The following is an 18774-nucleotide window of genomic DNA, read 5'->3' as shown; positions in this document are numbered from 1 at the left end:
TAAAAAAATGTTGATCTATATTTTACGGGACCTGCAGACACAATACAACCAATAACAAGATCAATCGCTTTCAGGTATATTGTTATGCAATGAATTACGATCCGAACATATCCGAAGATGTTGTGTTCATCGATCGATGAACGCAATTGCCGAAAGGCAGTTCATTTAAGGAATGGAAGTAGAGGTGTAAATATACTTCCTTAACAAGCGTGTTAGTCGGCTCCCGCGATAGCTCAGTTGGTAGAGCGGAGGACTGTAGTGGTTATATACAACTGTTATCCTTAGGTCACTGGTTCAAATCCGGTTCGCGGGACTTCTCTTTTTAATCTTTATTTTTCTTATTTTTTTTCACAAAAATTAAGGTGTTTTTTTTACTTAAATAACTAAACCGCCATTTTAAAATGTTAGTATTTCATTGTAGCTTAATAAAATTGCAATGTCACTGAACTTAAAAGAGTTCCTCGTATACTTTTTGTTAAGGGTGGAGACGCCCTAAATGAGTCCATTTCGTCGCAGTGGCATAAAAAAAAGTTCTGTGACATAAACAAAAGTATGAAATTAAAAAATACAAGCTTAAAAGTAGATTTTAAAAATGGTCTGGGTTTAACCAGTTTGTAATACAAATTTTCACTTCTATCACATGTCATTTATGGCATTTAAAATAACTTCAAGACTTTGAGTTATGCCAACATGCAGCAAATGAAACGCCATCAGTTCAAGGGGCGGCTCCAGCATTTTGCGTAAGAGGGGGCGAAACTAAACTTAGGGGCGTAACCCTTTAACTTCCGCGCTTCCCTCAGAACCAAAATGTATTTGTTATAGAATGTCGAAAGGGGGGTTGAGTAGTCCTCAACGAAAACATAACAATATCTAGTCCGAAACGATGCAATTAAGTCGCAATCTATTACCTTTTTCGCCTATATTGAAATAAAAAGTGAGCTTGAACAGTTTTTGAAGGGGGTGGGGTGGGGGGGGGGGGTCAGTTTGTCGGATGTTGTATGATCGAGGTGATCAAACTAATACATAGGATACAACAACCATGTGCTGGTATTTCTTTTCGAACCTACAATTCCTTCGTTAGTAAATTGAATGGTTGATTGTGTCGACATTGGCCCATTTCATACTTTAAACAAGCAGTTTCAGCTCCCGCGATAGCTCAATCTCGGAGGACTGTAGTGGTACAATATTCGGGATATTCATGTTTTACGGTGTTTTGTTTTCTTATGTGCGTTCAACTGAATTGCTTTTAAACAATTATTAATTTAATTTTAGTTACATTTTACTACAAATGTACCAGAAATTGACGAATGTGCCTTGTCAACTAAATGATGCGACCGGAAAGGGTTCATTTTCATCTGTGGCAGTGAAAAAAAGGCTAAACCATGAACTCAAAAAGTAACATGCATTTCTTAATCGGCATCGAGAAAACGACCGAGGGTAAGAATATGTGTTCTACGGCACTCGTGTTGTCACTTACTTTACTGTTTCTACGCAGGATCGGATTGTGATCTCCAATCCGTTAAGCATTGGCGTAATAAGTCACATTACGTGATTAGGGAGTTCAACGGTCTGAGGTTGTATGCAAGAGATGTTCAATTGCTTTATGGAATTATTTCATTAACGTAGCATGGAATTGTAGTGCACATGAAAAATACGTTTATTTATGTAGCAAAGCTCCAGCTTCGACCTTTTCACTACCCCGATAGCCTATTGGTTCAGCGTTGGTGTCGGGTTCGAAAGGTCGTTGATTCTTCAATCCCCGGTCGTCTTTTGAAAAAAAAAAGACCTAGGCCAGTAGATATATGAAATTCTTTTCTTCTCGCTCGCTCGCTCGTTAAAATGAAAATGTATAAAGTGCCAATCATGCGAATTTTATGATTGTATGATGGTCTTACATGTTCGAAGTGTCGTCAATGGCAAACTAAGAGTATCAACAACAAAACCCACGTTTTTACACACTCTGTGGACATATATTACATAAAGTTACTGAAAACTCGTACTTTGGACTATCTCCGAGAACTTGACATGGCCAACCCATATTATTAAGATAACAAGAAAGCAAATTCAATTATTGCACTCCTAAGAAGAAACTTGAGACACTGCCCAGAGGATTGTAGAAAACAGCATCTGGCACTAGTTATGTCTATCCTTGATTACGGTGCGATTATTGGGGACCCATTTCTAAAACAGGACATTTTAAAACTAGAAAAAGTTCAGCGCCAGGCAGCCCGTTTTATAACCGGAGAATTATACAAGTTCTATACGGACTTTTATACAAGTCCAGAGAAAAAGGATGTGTGCCAATTGCTAGAATCTTTGAAACTTCCTACTCTACAAGAACGACGGACATGTAGCAGGCTGATCTTTTATACGGTGGCCGAGGGTTTGGTGCCAGCACTACCACCTACTGAGTTCCTACAGCCAGTAGCAAAAGAGCCAAATTAGAGCTACTTAATTTCAAGACTGTATTACAACAAATATTATTGACAAACAAGTGATCAATCACGACAGAGCATTTATAATTCAACAGTGTAAAACTGCGCAGTTAAAACAATAATCCTTCGTCAAAACGTGTCAGGACAGAAACCATCTTGAGAATAGTATAGTCCACGCAAATACAGTGGAGGGCTTTAGGGCCGCCCTCAAAATGGTGTACTACGCCGTAACAGGCGCTGCATCGTATCCAAGCCGAGAAGTAGATGTTCTACAAAAGTATCCGGATGGAGCATGCCCCCGGACCCATCTGGACTGCTTCGGATTTAATATACCTCTGCCTAAGGCACTGCATGGAGAATTGATTATAAAATGAAATAATTGGTTTCTTGGGTCAAATCACACAATTGAGATGAGTTCTATGTCAGGATATAACCAATTTGTAAGAGTCGGCTACACAAGAACTACTAAGAAAATGTTCACTATGTACAGTGGTTGTAGTTAACGTCTGGATCTGAATTTTAAATATCACGATATGATCCACGTTCGACCTTATTTTGAAAACTGATTCCGAACCAATAAGAAAGTATCACTCAAAGTGGTGAGTGAATCAGATAATGGAAGGTAACTGTGAATGGGATTGATTCACCACATTCGTAAAATCGGTACGCAAAGTTCGGGAAACAGCACTTTTTGCCGGAAGTTCCTGAGCTGCGCACGCACAACAGAGAATAGATCATCTGTTCATCAATACACAAAAATAAACAAAAAATACTGTCTTCTCTTTGTTTCCGTAACCTATATTTTGCTGTATTTCGACAAAGTATGATCGATTGATCTTTCCTCTATATATTTTTTCACTGTATTATTTATTTATTGATAATATTACAATATTTTGTTCGCTTTTGCGCAGCCTATTTTGGTCAACGGGTATGGGATTTTGACCAAAAAACAAAACACGCAACAACACTTTGCTGTAAAATTAAAGATAGGTCTTACTGCAAAAATATTTCTTTACACCAACAGACTTTTTGAAAAATACAATATTATATATATATTTATATGTGCTATGGAGATGAGAAGTCCTTTAAACCAGACGCTGTGGAGTCTTGCACGGTTTCTGTTTAGGCAACACATACAGTAATAAATGTCCAAATGCTAAAAAAGTTCCATTAACGCACATAATTGCGGTTAGGAAATGTGGTATTTTGTCTTCCTTCGCCTTCACACAGACACACACACCACAATTTGACAGTGACCTTAATGGGTGGGGAATGTTGTTGTGTTGTCTGATACAAAACAGTTATCTGCCTGTTATCTGTTACATTTTATGTGTGTGTTTTTTTAAAGGTTTTCAGTATTCGGGTAAATCTGATGATGCTATCTTGGATGAAAGTTAAGGGTTGACACTTTCTTACTGTCGGGATATGTTGATGACTTGAGTGTACCTGTAATGTGCAAGGCCAAAGACGCAACAGATCCCTTCAGAGGAAAGCATGCTCAATCCTGAAGGGGTGGACTGGTCTCATATACAAAGGCCCTGAGTTTCCACATGGAGAACTGGTTATGATAATTTGCATATAATTAAGTGCATCAACGTGCTAGAACACACATCTGCCTACAGCAGAATTTTACACAACTGGTTAACGTTAAGCAGAACAATTCAGTTGTGTTAACTTAAGTTTAATCTTTTCGCCAAGTTTGGAGATTTCGTTGTGCACAGGTTTCCGCTGGACAAGATCACATCTAATTCTAGCCGATAAAAAATCTTAAGATGTATCATTTTTTTTATTCTCTCTCAGTCTCTCAAGGACAATAGAATAAGATCATTTCTCCTGTCTGTGAATATTCTATATAAGATTGATGTCATATGGGATTGATGGTGACATTAAGATAAATATATTAGTCCAATGTTATAAAAGTAGAAAATGGACCAGACCAGGAAGGTACTCCATTAGTTGGTATCAAATTTCTGTTCCTGAAGTCAGATATCCCTTAAATTTTTATTTTCTTCTAAGTTTTATTTTTGTAAGTGTGAGCTTTTTAAGCAGTCGCCTGTTTTACAAAGATTTCCACATGACATGTGTTGTAGAAGGGCTCTTGAATTATTTTTATTAGTTTAGCTGTTTACTATTATAAAAGTGTTTATAACTATAAAGAATTGTAAAGTTCACAAAACACCATAAGTCCTAAAGATATGGATTATTTCTACATTTTTTTGTTGCTTGAGAGGTTAAAAATCTGGTGTATGCAGATCAATTTTCATCAAAAATATTATTAATAAACTTCAAATTAAAGAAATATATATTGATTAATTTGTCTATGAAAAATATAGAACTGGAAGCTGACTTGCAAAACCAACGGCTTGCCCAATGTCCTGTGCTTGATCATGTACTAGATATTGAACCATCAGATTGAACTACCCAGTTATAATTATGTTAAAATACCATGAAATGTTGCCCATCTGCGTGGGCGCGGACTCAGATTTTTTATTTCACATGAAATACTCATTTTACAGAAGTAATCATTTCTCCCAAGAACAACTTAGATTTTCAAAATGCACTTTCAGCTCCTTTCAGCTCAAATCATTACAGCCTGTTACAGGGAAGCCTTCAAGGCTTGACTGCTTAAAGCCTTCCCCTAAAAAGTTGCCAGCGTTTTTTGTTTGTTTTTTTAAACGTACCGTTCACTATTTACTGCACTTGGCAGTGACTTCTACCCAAGCTGGAGTCTGTGGTAATTGGCAGTGATCCCTACATTAGGAATTATACTTGATCAGTGTTTATTTGGCAATTACAGGGATGCATGACAAAGCTTTTTTATTTATTTTTACAAATCACCAATTTTTGCTCGTCTCAATTTAGAAATAAAGAGATACCTGTATTGTGATAGTCATGAAGTCTCATCCTTGGCACCCCAATGTATCATAACCTATATGATACCCTGGGCCAATTGGCTAGGGAAACGTCTTAAATCTTGAATATTCATAAGCATTTTTGGACCAATGAAATAGCCATTGGCATATTTAACAATATCCTCCCTAAAACGATTTGTAAGCCGTGATTTCATTGGATAATTTCGAACCAAGATTTCATCCATAACTTTTCGGCCATTTCTGCACCGCATGAGGTGTGTCTCATGCCACCAATCAAGCGTCTGGATTTCACCTTTTATAGCTGATTTGCCCAGGGTATCATATACATGGGTGAAAGTTTTCAGTATTGATACTGAATTCAGTATTTTGGAAAATATTTATCCTTTATAATGTATTGTGAAAATGGCATTTCCCTATGTAAACACCCTATTTTCAGTATTTTGAAAAATTCAAACTTTCACCCATGCATATAGGTTATGATACCCTGGGGTGCCGAAGATGTGAAGTCTGGGATAGTTGTTACTGTTTTAAATCTATAAACGTACATGATTGTCTTGTCAATCAGTCTCAAACCATGACTTCAGTTTGTATTGCTCTTGTTTCAGTGAAGAACATTTATTACTGGTCAAGCCATGATAATTTCCCTATTATAACAGTGTTCATAAAGCCCTTCTGACCCACCAGCCAAGGCTGGTTTATTTTGAGTGAGGCTGTTAAATGTTTTGTCAGATTTGTTAAACAAAAAACAAGGAAGTGTAAAAAATGAGTTTTTTGGCTGTTAAAAGTCTCGCAATATCTGGTTGAAATATGAGCTAGTCTGGGTTTTTTAACTTGGTTACAGAAAGCATGCACAATGCAGGAATTTTCTTCTAATCTTAGATGCTCTTAAAGTTGTTTATTAATGTTCATGCATTTCTTGGCCTGGGATTCCTATTTCAATTCACCAGCAGCACAATACTGTGACCCCCAAAATTAACCTTTATTGAGAATGAACTTCATAAAGTTACTATTGAGCCCAAAATGTACATGTATCAACCGTATAGGTCTCAGGACTCCTAGCATAAAATTCAAAGGCAAAAGCCACAGGTTTTTTCCATAACATTGTTGATGAAGTTTGCTGAAATAGTGATATAATTTGGTGAAAATCAGGAGTACTCAGAATGAAAGAATGCCATAAAGTTCTAAATAATGCTTTTCGTTTCAGCTCCGCTCCTGGCATGAGCCAGTTGGTGGGAGGTGCCTATGGCCGATCAAGCTGATTGCCTCAGTGGTGGGGGGAGTACAACACAAACAAGGAAATACGGGGCCAAACACAGGTACGTGGGGAGAAGTACAATGTATACTATGCAGGGCTTCCATTAAAGGAAGTTTGGAAGTATATTTCTCCCTAAAATGGGCTTAAACTTCCAAAATTGATGCCTAGGAAGTACAAAAACTTCCATCTTTTTTTAGAAAACTTTCAAAGTTGAATGCTTGGAAGTTCAAAACATCAAAACCTGGTGTCAATGTTACTTTTATGGTAACATTCAATTAGTCTTGAAGTAGCATGCATTATTTTAATATAATGTGAAGTTGGAAAGATGTAGTACTAGTTGATTTATTCTTAATTTTTAACATAATACTGTATTTGAAAAATGATGGAACTAGATTAATTGCTGTGTTAGAGAGACATCAACTTACACATTTTAGTGAAACACTTTCAATATAAATTGTAAGGAAGTTCATACTTTCAGTTTCAAATTCATAATGGAAGCCCTGTACTGTTGGCCAAATTTACGTATGGTGGAGGGTATTACAACATTACAAGTACAAACAAACATGGGGCCGTATTCGGATATTGTTGGGGAAGTACAACACAAGTTAACACATATGTGGTTTCATGTTTTTCAGAGAAGTAATCACAAGTCCAGGTATAGCAAAGAGAACAAGAAGTCGTGACAGACAGTCCGAGGAGAAAGATTTGGTCCCTAAGAAAGCCAAGTTCCAGTCAGAATCTCCGTCCTCTAAGGTATTTTTTACTGTATTTGGGTTTATTGGGTTTGCTTCTCTCTATGTATATACCAGTGTATATGCCTTTATAGAGAGGCTTGTATATAGAGAGGCTTGTGTGTGTTGGTTTAGAGGGCCTTGTATTTGTCTACATAGAGAGGCATTTATGTGTCTATATATAGAGAGTAGTTTGCATATATAGAGCCTTGTATATATGTATATATAGAGGCTTGCATATGCTTTTCTAGAGAGGTTTTTATATAACTGTATAGAGAGGCTTGTATATGCCTGTTTAGAGGGGCATTGATCTGTCTATATAGAGGGGCTTGTGTATGTCTCTTAAGAGAGGCTTGAATATAACTGTATAGAGGGGCTTGTATATGCCTGTTTAGAGGGGCATTGATCTGTCTATATAGAGGGGCTTGTGTGTGTCTCTTTAGAGAGGCTTGTATATAACTGTATACAGAGGCTTGTATATGCCTGTTTAGAGAGGCTTGTGTCTATATAGAGATGACTGTCATATACAGTGTGTGTATACCACCTGATAAATTACGTCATATATGCTATGTCGGAAGGCAAAATTTTGCTTAAAATGAAGACTTAGAGCAAAGATAACTTTTGTTTTATTGCACCATTTTAAATGAAACAAAGGGCAGTCTTATAATGCCGCTTAAAGAGCCCCACCTTGGCTTTATTACCGGAGTTTGATCAGGTGATTAGTTTCATCAAACACTTCGATAAACCTGTTTCCAAAATCATGTTTTGACAGTTCTCCGTCTGACGGCCGTATTGTAAAAAGGTTTGTCGAAGTGTTTAAAGAAACTAATCTCTTAATCAAACTCAGGTAAAAGACTGAAGGCGGGGCTCCGTAAGCGGCGTAGACTGCGCTTTGTTTTGTTTAAAATGGTGAAGAAATAGTGACGTAATCTTTGTGTGAAGTCTTAATTCGAAGCAAAATGTTGCCTTCCGACCTAGCATTTATGACGCAATTTATCACGTGGTATACACACACTGTATAAGGGCTTGTATATAACTGTATAGAGGGGCTTGTATATAACTGTATAGAGGGGCTTGTATATGTCTGTTTAGAGAGGCTTGTGTCTATATAGAGATGACTGTCATAGAGAGATTTATACATGTCTGTATACAGAGGTTTGTTGTATGTGTCACCATAAAAGGCCTGAAACTTTGTAGAGGGCTGTATATATGTCTATACAAAGGTTTGTAGTTATTATTCTTCCACAATATTAGGAAATGTTCAAGATAATCTTATTTTTGATGACTGACAAAATGTTAAGGAGATCATTTAAAATTGCAAGATTTATTACATTATTGTACATTGTCTGTTACATATGTTACATATAAGGAATCGTCTGTAACATATGGTACATATAAAGAATCAGAGACACATCTATGAATATATAGGAATCACTTTTCCGGTATCATCATCACACTTATTTCTATTAATAACAAGTTAATGACTTGTGCTGTGGAGTCCTCTAACTTAGTATACATTTTGGTCATGGTCACTAACAATTTTTGGGTCAGTAGGTCATGGTCATTGTGAAGTTTAGTGATAAAAACATTGGCTTAATATATCCAAGATGCCCCCTTTTACCTAAAATTAGCACCAAATTCAGTTGTCCATGATGGGAGTTCCTGACGACCATCACATCCAATTCAGGGAATGCTATATATTTCTTATTGCTTCATCAATTTTAAAAAAAAATCCTGATCTTATTTATCGGGAAATATTTGGTTTCAGAAGAGGGCTGTTGGAAGTAACACAAACCAGAACAGAAACTCGAACCCAGCCGAGGGCAAGGCTGTTGTTGTAAAGAAGAGGGGGCGATCAGCAAGCGGCACCAAGTCCAAATCAGCACTCACCACGGTATCAGAAACAGCTGCTGATAGAAGACGGTCTAAAAGCGAGAGCAGTGTTCTCCAAAAATCTCTGGCCCTATCCCAAAGTGGGATCTGTACAAGTTCGTCATTTGACGAGAGATCAAAAGTTTTGAATTCTGTGCTACATGAGAGTATAAGTGATATCTCTAGTTCATCCTGTTCAGTTATTAATCACAGTGTTGCAGGTAAGACAAGGAGAAAAAGTGGTTCAAAGTCATCTGGTCAAGACTTAGTTAAGGCAGCTGACTCAAGCAGCATAGCAGCTACAAACTGCTCTTCTAGATCGTCAGTGCTGTCAGTGAAGTCTAGAAAGAGTAGTGGATCTAGTGTTGTGTCACACGCTAGCAGTGACAGCCTCATAGCAAACTGTGAGAAGTGTCGCAAAGAGAAAAAGTCCGGCAAGCGCAGGCCACGGTCAACAAGTTCTTGGACAGTGACTGATTCAACATCAGCTACCCAATCACAAAGTAATCTGTCAGAGACTTCCAAAGCGTCAATCAAGCACTGCCTTCGGGCCAGCACGCAAGCCCAGTCACGGGCTGAGGTAGGAACATATCGGATCTCACGAAAACGAACAAAGGCAACAGTTGCATCACCATATTCAGACACATTTGAACCAGCCACCAAGCTTCACAAACTTGACAAGCTGGTTGATGTAAACTTTATATCTGAGAGAAAGATTGACAATAACACAAACCAAGATATTCAAGTTGAAAGCCTCCCGGCTTCATTTTTAGTGACAGTACCAGGTACAAGTTACCCTAGAGTCAAAGACTCGTTAAGTGGAGAAAAGAAGTTAAAAGAGAAAAAGCGACGCAAGGAGAAGCGCAAGAAGAGCGATCTTGGTGAAGGTCCCTCTGAGAGGAAAACAAACAGTTCAGTCCCGCCCGAGCCCAAGAGCTTACGGCGGAAACACAGGGCCAGGAAAACGGGCTCCTGTGCAAGTAGCAGGTTGGAAAAACTTATTTGTATACAAGCATTTGTGTATGGCGAAATATGTTTGTCTGTATCCCACCTAATGTAGTTCAGTCATATTCCTCTCTGCTGGTGTCATGTCATAGCTATGAGTTCCATTGCATGAAGTTGAAATGACATTTAAAAATGAAATAGTGTGCAACTGGAAAATAATATGTATTAAATTGAAATTTAATGTTACCTGAAATAATGAGTTTTCTAAACGATTCTTATTAGTGATGTCTACAGGTATTAATGTCTACGGGTATTAAAGCTGCACTCTCACAGATTGAAAGTTTTAACATCTTTTTTTATTTTTTGTCTTGGAACGAGCTAAATTTTGAGAAAACCCATGGAAACCAGTTAAATAAGACTGTTGACAAAAATTTAGATTGCAGATTTTTATATTTAAGTTCAAAAATTGATGTTTTATGCATTTTTCTTTAACCGTTAGTAACGATTTAAGCCATAACACATTTATTTTCGAACGGAAATATGGAAACTATGACCTGTTTTTTTTTATCAGCAATCTTACATCATTGGTTTGCAGATATTTACGCAAAAATTTGCTCTCTCCAAGACAAAAAATAAAAAAGTTGTAAAGATGTTATATCTGTGAGAGTGCAGCTTTAAATGGGTTGTTAGTATTGCACTTGGAATTGGAAAGATTGTCACTCTGTCAGAGTCTGACATGGATTTGGGCATACTTTGACTTCAATTAGCAAATTCGAATGCATTAGAATTCATTTAAGTTGATTACGACCTCCCGGATCAACGTGCAGAACTGTGATACCAATAACCATATAATTTATACCAAACCAAGCAAGCAAATAAACAGCCAGATATATCTTAATAGTTTATAGAAAATAAAAAGAAATATTGGCTTGGAGACAGTGCTTAGTAATGCTGGGTAACAAATTCTGATTTATGTGGAAAAACACTGGCTTGCTTAATACTGCTTAGTACCATCTGATTACTGTGGAGTTTGTAGGTAGAATAAGACTCAAAACTTAGAAGCAGACGGGTGATAGAATATTCTTAGGGCTATTCGAGTAAAGCATATAATCCAGGGGGGGGGGGGAGGCAATTATTTAGATAGTATATTGGTGGGTTTCTTTTTTCTAATTGTCTAATTTGAACCCCACAAGGGTAAATTTGCTGCTGTAGGGGGGTGGTATATTATAAAAGTGCCTTCGCCCCGGGGGTTACAGTGGTCGAAATTAGCACAAGCCCGCAAGCCCTGCACTGGTAAAATGTCTTACGGGCTTGCTCAAATTCTGAATTTTATATAGTAGGGCTTGTTCAAAAATATGATTCCATGCAATAGTATAATAATTCGGGCTTGTTCATCCGAATGTCTAATTTCAATGACTGGGGTTATATGTTTGAATGGAATAGCCCTTATACGAAATTGGCATAATTATAAACGACAGATGAGATATTTGTTTCAAGTAAAACATGTTCTCTTTTCATTGTATTTTTTTAGCTAATGCTTTGTAACATTTCATATTCACACCTCGCTTTGATCTTCTCAATATTATGCCTGTTAACAACATGTTTGTTCATATTTAACTAATGATAATAGCAAGTTAAGATGGTCACATTTGATGTTTCAGTGGTCGGCAATCCTCGACAGCATCCAAACGCCACAGCAGCGGGGGAAGTTCACGGTCCAACACAGCAACAACAGCAGCAGCACCAGGTGTTGTTGGCAGTGCAGTGTTGCTGGACCCCAGTTGTAGCAACTTTAGCGGGGGACTGGCCTTACCACAGTCGACACTCATGTCTGACGGTGAAAACTCGGTGCCGACCAGCACCGGGGGCGGCACCTCTAAAACCTCCCAGGAGGAGAACACACAGTCTACAGGTGTTGGTGAGTACTCAAGGAGTATTTGATATATGATATATGTCTGCAGGGAAACTTAACTGATTGGTTACAATAGTCATTCAAGACAAAATTTTCTTTGGAGGTGTTTCTTAAAAAAAACAATTGTTTTAGATGTCAATATATTGTTTAATGTTATAAAAGAAATTTATGATAATAAAATGAATAAAGTGAATGCATGTTGCCAAATATTTTAAGAAGCAGGGGTGTGATTTGTTTGCGGAATTCTGCGGATCTAATGGCCCCAGGGACAGGGGCTTTTGGTTGCTAGAGTTAATATCCCATTTTGCTTCAAATTTAAAGTCAGAAGAACCCTCAAAAGAGCTTCTAAAAAGCCAGTTTTTCTTCTACGGCAGTGTGCTTTTGACCCTGAAAGTGCCGCAAGAATCCATGGCCGAAATGGTTTCAGCCCTCCATCTGCCAGGTCAATCACATCCCTGAGAAGGATTAGCATACACATAAAATTATATATACTTTGCTGTATGATACCAGTGTGTTTTTTTTCAACAATGTTGGGAACAAGGTCAGGGTTTCTAATTGCGGAAAAAATGAGTAATTTTGAATATAATTGGGAATTCCAATTTTGCCAAGAAATGAATTTGCATCCTTTATAACATAGAGAGAAAAGGTAAACAAATTCATTTGGTTTGATTCTTTAAGAATACATAAACTGTTTTGATCTAGTTTTGATGACATACTTTTTCAATGGATAAATTAGGAATTTTACTTCCATATTTGTGAAAAAATAGTTAAGACTTAGATTTGGGCCGTATTCTGGCATCAAGATGGTCAGATTATTTGGAATTATTTGTGTGTACCTTGTGTAACCTTTAAGCCCATGTATTTACAGGTAGTGGAGCGGGTGGGGCGACAGCGATGATGTCTGAGAGTGAGACAGAGGAAGCCGATGTGGGCAGGCTGCAGGGTATGTACACAGTCTGAGATTCAACTGTCTTTTTGAATAACATTTCTAAATCACCTGAATCTCATCAAACAATGTTCGGAAGAAAATGTCAGCATTACTATCAAGAATTGAACACTGTAATAAAAAGTTGACATCATGAATATCAAGGCCTGAATTTCGAGGTCTGCCTTCCCAGCTGTTCAGGGCCCTGGGCTCCATATTCCCCTGTTAACCACTTTAAAAATGTTTCTCCGATATTTCAGCGTTACTGGAGGCACGAGGTCTGCCCTCCCAGCTGTTTGGGGCTCTAGGACCCAGAATGCACCAGCTTCTCCATAGAACCATGGGCAGCAACAGCTCAAGTATGTACACATCTGTCCTGGGACTGCTAAATGTCAAAGATAAAACCATTCCTAAAAATGGCTGTAGAATTATTCACATTCGTAAGCACTATGTATGTAAGTCTTGCAAAGCCTGTAGGTCTTATAACCTTGTTGTATGTCTTTGGGCACAGAATGGTTTGTTTTAAAAGTTAGTGATGATTTTTCAGTAAAAAAAACATGTCAGATACAAGAACAACAGAATAAGCTAGTAATTTGGAACTAGACGCTCTTGTATTTGGAAAATCCAATATTAGCGAGCTATGTTGCATGAAGATACATTTTCAAGCTGTGGGGTCCTTTTTTGGTTTTATGTTTGTTTTGTTTTTCTATGATTTCGTGATATCGATTTTAGACTGGTATTTAGGGTTATAGATTGGCGGAAAATGGGTTGGAGAAGTAATTGAGCTGTCTGGCGTTTATGTGTCTTCAACAAATCTGCTTTAATGTACATTGTGATAATTTTATGTTCTATGTTTTACAGTGAACAAGGCCCAACAGCTTCTGCAGGGTATCCAGGCCACAGGCAACGAGGACCAGCAGCTCTCCTCCGTCATAGAGATGTGCCAGGTATAGTACTGTAGCTCTTGCAATGTCAACAAGTTAAGAGATCCTGTGAAAAGTCTGAACCAAAATTCAGCACATTAATTATGGGTTTCCTTAGCAGACATCGTTAAAAGTTTTCACGGCCAGATGAAAAAATATAATGAAGATTTAATCTTGATCAATTATCAAACACGGCTTAAAAGTAAGATTAATTTATTTTGTTTAACAGAAAATCGTGGCTTTATCAATGATATTGTCAAATAACCATTTGTTTACGAATCGGATGTCATTTTCCGGTAGTGTATATGTACCGCTCTATGTCAAACACCATGCAGCATTTGCCTCCCTGTGAGAAATGACCTGGAGGTCATAAGGTTTTGCGCATGATTTGCGTATTTGGGACGGGCAATGGTGTTTGAGTCCTAGACTTATTTAGGTTTGATCCACTGTCAGTATATTTTATATGAATATAGAAGGAATTATGGTCGCAACTAAGCTTCTACAAATCGCCTGTTCACAAACGATTGCCTACTCAAACGATTGCAGATTTACTCTAGCTCATTTTTGTGACAAAATCTAATGGTTTCCATAAACCAATAATAAACCATTCTTAAACCCTCTAGTAATGTATCATCTCTTCCCTCTCCCTAGATGTTGGTCATGGGTAACGAGGACACTCTGGCAGGTTTCCCGGTGAAGCAGGTCGTCCCTGCCCTCATCTCCTTGCTGCAGATGGAGCACAACTTTGACATGATGAACCATGCCTGCCGAGCCCTCACATATATGATGGAGGCATTGCCGAGATCGTCAGCAGTTGTGGTGGATGCCGTGCCTGTGTTTCTGGAAAAGGTTTGGAGGGCTTAATATCTGTTGATCCTCTTTAATTTCTATTGGAATTCAATAAAAAAGTACTTTTTTTCATTCCATATTTTAGATTCTAATTTTTGCTTAACTCTGAGAAAAAAAGAGATTTTGATATTTTACGTCTAATACTTCATCAAATATCAGTGGTTTGTTTTTGAGAATTAACTGACATTTTTTAAGCACATTTTAAGGCTATTTAATATGTTATGCAAGATGAGATTATTTGATTACCGCTATTTTCCTTCTCATTTATAGCTGCAAGTGATACAGTGTATGGATGTGGCAGAGCAGGCGCTGACGGCCCTTGAGTCACTCTCCCGCAAACACAGCAAGTCCATTCTACAGGCAGTAAGTCATGTTGTCTTCTTGTATTTGTATAGTTAGACACATTAAGGCCTTGAGGTTTATGAAGTTCATGTTTTTTAAAAAATAAGGTCTGGGTAATAACAAATGCCGGTTAGGTACCATTCCTGTGATGTTTGCTTTCAATGAAGTATTTACCAGCAAACTAAAACTGTTTTTCTGAATATCTCAGTTTGTATATAGGGTCATTATAGTGTGGTAGTTTTGCTTTTCTTTGTGTGGTCTGCTTAATATCTCAGAACCCTCCAACAAGAGAATATTGCTCACATTATACCAAAACAAAAATAGCTATCTTAGCTTAACCCTTTTATACAGTCATAAAGGGACTAGACACCAGATAGTCCCAAATTGGCATTTACTGTTTTTCCTCAAAACAAGCCTAGAATATTTGTCGCTGTCTCAGCTGCGTTTAACCATTTATAAATAGCTTATATTGGTTTCCTAGTTTATAGTGTGTATATTTAGCATGTTAAAGTCACATGATAAGTACAGGATACATAAATCAATGCTATTTTTAAGTTTACTGGGATTTACATGGTAGACAGACCCAGTAATTAAAATTGAAAAAGACACAAAAACTGCAAAAGATACATGTGTCGTAAGCCATGTGATACATTAGTAAGATTCAATGTGTTGTTAACAACGATATCACTTTTAGTTTTTGGCAATTACCTTTTTTCTTGCAATGGAATCATATGGTGTCTAGTTGTTCTGAGAAATTACGGCTTGTTCATTCATTTTTAGGTTTTGTTTGCTTATTTTGCTGGTTAAAATTTGCAATGCCATTATTTTGCTAGGTTTTGAATTCACTTCCTGATTGATTAAAGAAAATCCCATAAAATGAGCCTTTCAAAACTTCATAAAATCCAGTGTATACAGGTCTGATTGTCCAAAACCAGTATAGCTGAAACAGTTGTCTAGATGATCATTCAAGAAATATCTTAAATTAAGATTTAAAAGTTACGATGATGACATAACAATGTTGTTAACTTTAAAAGAAAGTAAAACCAGGACACCTAGTATGTCATTGTAAATTCCAGGGCGGTATAGCAGCATGCCTGATGTACCTGGACTTCTTCAGCATCAACGCCCAGCGCTGCGCCCTCGCTATCACAGCCAACTGTGTACTCAACATGACCAGTGAGGAGTTCCACTACATAAGAGACTCAGTACCTATGCTGAGCTCCAGGCTATCACACCAGGTAAACAAGAAGTTTGACTACATACGAGACTCAGTTCCCATGCTGAGCTCCAGGCTATCACACCAGGTAAACAAGGAGTTCCACTACATACGAGACTCAGTACCCATGCTGAGCTCCAGGCTATCACACCAGGTAAACAAGGAGTTCCACTACATAAGAGACTCAGTACCTATGCTGAGCTCCAGGCTATCACACCAGGTAAACATTGAGTTCCACTACATAACATACTCAGTACCTATGCTTTGGTCCAGGCTATCACACCAGGTAAACATGGAGTTTCCACTAAATACGAGACTCAGTACCCATGCTGAGCTCCAGGCTTTCACAGCAGGTATACAAGGAGTTCCACTACATACGAGACTCATTACCCATGCTGAGCTCCAGGCTATCACACCAGGTAAACAAGGAGTTCCACTACATACGAGACTCAATTCCCATGCTGAGCTCCAGGCTATCACACCAGGTAAACAAGGAGTTCCACTACATACGAGACTCATTACCCATGCTGAGCTCCAGGCTTTCACAGCAGGTATACAAGGAGTTCCACTACATACGAGACTCATTACCCATGCTGAGCTCCAGGCTATCACACCAGGTAAACAAGGAGTTCCACTACATACGAGACTCAGTACCCATGCTGAGCTCCAGGCTATCACACCAGGTAAACAAGGAGTTCCACTACATACGAGACTCAGTTCCCATGCTGAGCTCCAGGCTATCACACCAGGTAAACAAGGAGTTCCACTACATACGAGACTCAGTTCCCATGCTGAGCTCCAGACTATCACACCAGGTAAACAAAGAGTTCCACTACATACGAGACTCAGTACCCATGCTGAGCTCCAGGCTATCGCACCAGGTAAACAATGAGTTCCACTACATACGAGACTCAGTACCCATGCTGAGCTCCAGGCTATCACACCAGGTAAACAAGGAGTTCCACTACATACGAGACTCAGTACCCATGCTGAGCTCCAGGCTTTCACAGCAGGTATACAATGAGTTCCACTACATACAAGACTCAGTACCCATGCTGAGCTCCAGGCTATCGCACCAGGTAAACAAGGAGTTCCACTACATACGAGACTCAGTACCCATGCTGAGCTCCAGGCTATCGCACCAGGTAAACAAGGAGTTCCACTACATACAAGACTCAGTACCTATGATGAGCTCCAGGCTATCACACCAGGTAAACAAGGAGTTCCACTACATACGAGACTCAGTACCCATGCTGAGCTCCAGGCTTTCACAGCAGGTATACAAGGAGTTCCACTACATACGAGACTCAGTACCTATGATGTGCTCCAGGCTATCACACCAGGTAAACAAGGAGTTCCACTACATACGAGACTCAGTACCCATGCTGAGCTCCAGGCTATCACACCAGGTAAACAAGGAGTTCCACTACATACGAGACTCAGTACCCATGCTGAGCTCCAGGCTATCACACCAGGTAAACAAGGAGTTCCACTACATACGAGACTCAGTACCCATGCTGAGCTCCAGGCTATCACACCAGGTAAACAAGGAGTTCCACTACATACGAGACTCAGTTCCCATGCTGAGCTCCAGGCTATCACACCAGGTAAACAATGAGTTCCACTACATACGAGACTCAGTACCCATGCTGAGCTCCAGGCTATCACACCAGGTAAACAATGAGTTCCACTACATACGAGACTCAGTACCCATGCTGAGCTCCAGGCTATCACACCAGGTAAACAAGGAGTTCCACTACATACGAGACTCAGTTCCCATGCTGAGCTCCAGGCTATCACACCAGGTAAACAAGGAGTTCCACTACATACGAGACTCAGTACCCATGCTGAGCTCCAGGCTATCACACCAGGTAAACAAGGAGTTCCAGTACATAAGAGACTCATTACCCATGATGTGCTTCAGGCTCTAACACCAGGTAAACAAGGAGTTCCACTACATACGAGACTCAGTACCCATGCTGAGCTCCAGGCTATCACACCAGGTAAACAAGGAGTTCCACTACATACGAGACTCAGTTCCCATGCTGAGCTCCAGGCTATCACACCAGGTAAACAAGGAGTTCCACTACATACGAGACTCAGTTCCAATGCTGAGCTCCAGGCTATCACACCAGGTAAACATGGAGTTCCACTACATACGAGACTCAGTTCCCATGCTGAGCTCCAGGCTATCGCACCAGGTAAACAAGGAGTTCCACTACATACGAGACTCAACTCCCATGCTGAGCTCCAGGCTATCACACCAGGTAAACAATGAGTTCCAGTACATACGAGACTCAATTCCCATGCTGAGCTCCAGGCTATCACACCAGGTAAACAAGGAGTTCCACTACATACGAGACTCAGTTCCCATGCTGAGCTCCAGGCTATCACACCAGGTAAACAAGGAGTTCCACTACATACGAGACTCAGTTCCCATGCTGAGCTCCAGGCTATCACACCAGGTAAACAAGGAGTTCCACTACATACAAGACT

The 18774-nt window shown here is 39.0% G+C and overlaps 1 protein-coding gene and 1 non-coding gene across 5 annotated transcripts in view; both read left to right on the top strand.

The window, feature by feature from the left end:
* The first annotated feature begins 222 nt into the window (after positions 1–222).
* Positions 223–313, top strand: Trnay-gua (transfer RNA tyrosine (anticodon GUA)). Its single transcript is given in 2 exon segments — positions 223–259; positions 278–313. It is a non-coding gene; the product is annotated as a tRNA-Tyr (tRNA).
* Positions 314–3128: 2815 nt separating this feature from the next.
* Positions 3129–18774, top strand: part of LOC128242712 (E3 ubiquitin-protein ligase TRIP12-like) — a 45899-nt gene continuing 30253 nt past the window's right edge. Inside the window, exons 1-11 of one of the 4 annotated variants that reach the window (XM_052959969.1) lie at positions 3129–3256; positions 6513–6624; positions 7199–7316; positions 9063–10153; positions 11773–12029; positions 12892–12966; positions 13209–13307; positions 13810–13895; positions 14523–14720; positions 14991–15083; positions 16139–16300. In XM_052959969.1, coding sequence (XP_052815929.1) covers positions 6551–6624; positions 7199–7316; positions 9063–10153; positions 11773–12029; positions 12892–12966; positions 13209–13307; positions 13810–13895; positions 14523–14720; positions 14991–15083; positions 16139–16300 — 2253 coding nt within the window. In that variant the 5' untranslated portion in view covers positions 3129–3256; positions 6513–6550. The remainder of the gene's footprint in view (positions 3257–6512; positions 6625–7198; positions 7317–9062; positions 10154–11772; positions 12030–12891; positions 12967–13208; positions 13308–13809; positions 13896–14522; positions 14721–14990; positions 15084–16138; positions 16301–18774) is intronic. The other 3 variants (XM_052959970.1, XM_052959972.1, XR_008262678.1) reach the window with 3 other exon arrangements.

The sequence above is a fragment of the Mya arenaria genome, chromosome 8 (assembly GCF_026914265.1).
Source record: "Mya arenaria isolate MELC-2E11 chromosome 8, ASM2691426v1".
Classification (NCBI taxonomy): domain Eukaryota; kingdom Metazoa; phylum Mollusca; class Bivalvia; order Myida; family Myidae; genus Mya; species Mya arenaria.
The sequence above is the reverse complement of the archived record's forward strand: the minus strand, read 5'-3'. Positions and strand labels throughout refer to the sequence as shown.